The sequence below is a fragment of the Dipteris shenzhenensis genome, chromosome 2 (genome assembly GCF_047967505.1).
Source record: "Dipteris shenzhenensis isolate YYH24624 ecotype China chromosome 2, Dip_SZ_1.0, whole genome shotgun sequence".
Classification (NCBI taxonomy): domain Eukaryota; kingdom Viridiplantae; phylum Streptophyta; class Polypodiopsida; order Gleicheniales; family Dipteridaceae; genus Dipteris; species Dipteris shenzhenensis.
This window is the reverse complement of record NC_141597.1, coordinates 38,510,586-38,515,237: the sequence shown is the minus strand read 5'-3', so window position 1 is coordinate 38,515,237 and position 4,652 is coordinate 38,510,586. Positions and strand designations below refer to the sequence as shown.

Here is a 4,652-nt window from a genome sequence, read left to right as displayed (position 1 = left end):
AAACAACTAGACCTTGTCTATCTATTCGAAGGAGTTTTCGTGTGTACTCATTCATGGCCTTCACGCCATTCTCAATTCGAGCAATCCTTGTAGCGAGAGTATCAGTCGATGTACCCACGTCTTCTCTAATTAATCCATCACCAGTAGAGTGAATCTCACTCCGTAAGGCAACCAAGTATCGGTTATTGAGTTCAGTAACAACTCTATTGTGTGCGCACATATCGTTAATGGACTTTAACTGCTTTACAATGCTTGTAGAAGACTGACATGCACTTGCATGTCTAGTTTGCCAGGCCAAGGGCCCTACGCTTGCGAGTCTTCTCAATGTATGAAGGCTTTGTCGCCCACGTAAGCTCTTTAGATGCCTTGCAATAGCAAAAGTCGAAGTAGAAAGCCCTCACCCCCTTCTACCCGCCCCCCATCTCTCTCTCTCTCTCTCTAGTAGATGTTGAAGCATGAGTTTCTGGGAGGGTTTGCAATCCTTTTGTAAGATCACAATGCGTAGTATGTTTTAGTTCTCTTCATGGGAACCACTATAATGTAGCATGTGCCTTCTAGGTTGTCACTTAGTTTAGAACGCTTTTAGAGGTCACGTGGCATAGATGTGGTTCAGTGTTCTCTTTCAGTGTAACGTGTACGTGCATGTGTATATGTGCACGTACGCACACGTGTTAGTTAAAATTCAAACATATGATCTTCTTTACATGTATACCCTATTTTATCTTTCAAATTCTACGCATGCATTTAAAATCACATGTCATTCATCACTTACACATCAACCTTTTTAAAATAAAGACATTGAATACACTTGAATAATCTCTCTCTCTCTCTCACACACACACACACACAAAGGAGAACCAACCTCACGTAATAGAGGGCAAGAGGTAGGTAGTGGTGGTATGAAGAGTGCGTATGTAGATAAACTGGACGGGAGTCTCTACAGTGAAACATCCCCTTTACCCCCCCTGCCCCCCCTCTCTCTTAGATCAAAATGCGTAGTATGTTTTAGTTGTTGTGATGGGAACCACTATAATGCAGCATGTCGCTTTTAGGTTGTCACTTAGTTTAGAACCCTTTTAGAGGGCACGTGGCGTAGATGTGGTTTGCAAAGATATAGGGATCCCATTGGAAGGTGAATCCAATGGGTTGTGGAGGGATGGATCTTTATGGATACATGCCTTGTCAACCTTTTTCCGACATCATATCCAATAGCATTGCAGTGACCATTGTCTAAGCCTTTTCCTTTTGGAGATGAAGACTTACACAAAATCGTAAGAGAGGCTTGGCTGTAGGGTAGAGACCCAGGGAGTGTCCTATGAGCGGTGGGTAAAATTTAGGATGATTATATTGACCAGGGTTTGGCAATAGGTATACAATTTGGCAAGGAAGATGGAATACAAAGGAGGAGACTTGAGGCAGTGAGATGCATCATGGGACTGGTATGGACCTCCAATCCGTTCGAATGCATGCTCGATTTGACCTCTGAAGGCTATGCAATGAATCTACCAAGCCTCTACCAAAAAGTAAGCATATAGTTGCAACAACTACCCAAAGGTGGCCTCAATCCCCGCCATGTGTAAGTTCAACTTTTAGGAATATAAATTGCAAGAAACTGCTTTTTATTACCACTGTTTTTTTGCTTGCATTCGAGAATTTGAATTTTAGGTGGCCGTAGTCTGATTGGCTAAAATGCGGTTTCTATTGGCAAACCCCGCTTCATAGTTTTCTTCCATGGTCGGAACTGCAAGGCTTAGGATGGACGGAATGCAACAAAATGAAGCAGGATCTGAGATGGAGCAACGCTTAATTACGGAAGGCCGACGGTAAAAGCCAGGCATGTGGACCGGCTCGGATTTTCTACGTATACGTTATTGTGAACGAACAGCTAGTTGTGAGTGCAGTCGATGTTTATGCTCATACCCCCAGCCACCCTCTCCGTAACGGAGAATAGAGAAGACTATGGTCATGCCGATGTTAATCTCTTCAAACCTCTGCTCGGTCCCCAGCAGATCATGCTCTGTGTACTTTACCGTTGGAAGAATCCCCCATGCCAGAGGCCCTGGGGCGGAGGGAAGATGGGGATAGATCATATCATAGTGGCGCTCAAAATCTGCCCTGTTCGAGCTAGAAATCAACAGTAGCAACATCTGATCGATCTCTTGGCCCACAATTTCTTGGCCATGCAGTTTGTTTGTAGCCTCGACGAATCGCGGAAGCAGCTACAAGCAGTCGAGTGGGTCAAGGAAACCCTGGCAGAATGGCGCGCCGCTGTATATGGTGTTGAAGATGTTCTTGCGGCAGGAGCAGCTGCATGAGGTGTACACAGGGGGCCTGGGTTCCTACACTCTGTTTGTGATGCTAAGCGCGCATGTGAAGATGCAATCGAGTATTGGATTATCGCAACCCAATCTGGCACTGCTGCTTGTTGGATTTTTCGAGCTTTATGGATTGAGCTTGAACGTGCAAGATTACGGCGTCTCTTGCAGGGAGGGAGGTTCTTTCTTTAGAAAGAGGGAACGAAGATGGGATGACCCAGTGAGGCCAAATCGGCTGGCTGCAGAGGATCCATTGACGCCGGTCAATGACATCGGCAAGAGTTCGTTCCGTTTCCATGAGGTCCGATTCTCATTCCGCCAGGCTTTTGATTTGCTCACCTCCTCCTCCTCGCACGAACCTTCTCTCTCTCTCTCTTTACGAATCGATGACGATCGACAGAGTGAGATTCAACTTTCCTGCCCTGGAGGCAGACGGAAAACACCTAAGGGAAGAGATAGACTGTGAGATATGCAAGGGACAATTGGTAAACATGCTGCTCTAGTGCATTCGATATGAGCTAGAGTGAAGCCATCCACCGCCGATTCGCAACTTCTCAGCAGAGGGAAACTGTTGGAAGGCTAACCGAATGGTAGGCTACAAAGATATCTTTGTTGCTCTTAATGTACAGGAATTGAATCGGCTATGTTGAGCAGCAAAGGTTTTCACATGAATGTTGTTCGTTTTCGCTGTCTGACAGTGTCCCTGAAGGACATCGATAGAACGTTTCGCCTTAACTCCAATTCATTAGGTGATGTGTCTTCAACACCCCACGTGGTTCTATCAAATGAAGCCCTTGAGATTTTCTGCCTACCGTAGGTTGATTTCCACGCATGTGGATGCTATATTGGTACCTATGCTGTTTCGATTTTTCCCAGTGCAAGGGCTAACAAGCTCCACGTTGAGTGCAAGCCCTCAGAATCAGCAAACCTAGGGATTAATACCGTGGATATAGGTAGGGATGTATTCCTTATTTGTGATGCTAGTAGTGAGGTTCGGGTCAATGAAATCAGTGTGCTCCGTAATATTTGTTTTGAGGATGATCTGCTGGTTTGAGTGGCAACTACCTCTTTGAAAAAGAAAGAAAGGCACAAGCCGAAGTCATAGGGGTATTGTGATTTTGTTGACTTCTATTTTAAAAATTCTCTTTTTTCTTTTGCACTAGCACAAGCATAAAAGGATCTGCAACATACATACGAGATGCTTACCAATCAACAAGATAAACATGTATATTGGGGTCATGTGGAGGCTGTCACTATATGGACTACCACTGTGTGGCAGACTTGTGGAATAAGAAACTTCAGGTTTGGATGCATACGTGCAAATATGTTCACCTCGTGAATCCACACGGACCTTGGAGGCAAAATGATGGCCGTTCTATTGGCAGAACTTCTTCAGACAATGGTAATGGCAGAGGATGGTGCACCATTTGCAGATTGCTCCCTTAGGATGCTTATGTAGACTTTGAGGAGCCATACTCATTCACCCACTGAGAGTAGATGGGCATCACTACCCTTTTTGAAGCTTAATTTTCACTGACTTTCTGCTTAAAACTTTCTCTACCAATGGTCGTATGAATGAATTGCCATAGGAAACTGAAGAACTCACTTGGGAGGCTGTCCTGGGCTCTACAAGGAGTATGTCCAAAACTTTGCCAAGATTTGGGCTGTAAGACACAACAAACAGATCCGCAACAAGGAATAAACTGTGTGTACGTTCAAATTCCTTCAACAGGAGTCAGTCTACAGTTTTTGGGAAAGTAGAAATCTGGAATGGTCTCACGATAACAGAGAGCCTGTTCACAGTAGAGGGGTGTCCAAAACTTGGCCAAGATTTGGGCTGTAAGACAGAACAAACAGATCTGCAACAAGGAATAAACTCTGCGTATGTTCAAATTTCTGCAACAGGAGTCAGTCTACAGTTTTTGGGAAAGTAGAAATCTGGAATGAGAAGGGGTCTTACGATAACAGAAAGCCTGGTCGCAGTAGAGCGGAGCTCTAATTCCTTTCTTCAAAGCATGGAATAGTTGAATTATACTCTTAATTATTTGGCGCAGACTGTCTCCCATGTACAGCTGTGATTTTTTGGGGCCTAAAAAACTAATGGGATCCTGTGTCACAGCTGGATCTGCTGGCATGGTGCTTTAAGGCTTGTGATTTTCTTTCTGGCTTGTGAACCATGTATGAGCATGTGTGCTGGACAATTAAGAATCATGGATTTTAAGGTTGTATGCTATTAATGTAGAAAATGAAGCTACATTTATGTTCGTATCAATACCCAAGCAGCTGCCATTTGGGTTTCGAATGATTTTGGAAACTAAGATCTATAGAGAGAAAGGG

The 4,652-nt window shown here is 44.3% G+C and overlaps 1 protein-coding gene across 1 annotated transcript; it reads left to right on the top strand.

The window, feature by feature from the left end:
- Nucleotides 1–2,166: 2,166 nt before the first annotated feature.
- Nucleotides 2,167–4,395, top strand: LOC147904730 (uncharacterized; the record flags this gene model as incomplete). The annotated part of the gene is made up of 1 exon (XM_087392213.1): nucleotides 2,167–4,395. A coding segment is annotated over one exon (615 nt), but the record flags the coding sequence as incomplete, so codon positions are not given.
- Between the last annotated feature and the right edge of the window lie 257 nt (nucleotides 4,396–4,652).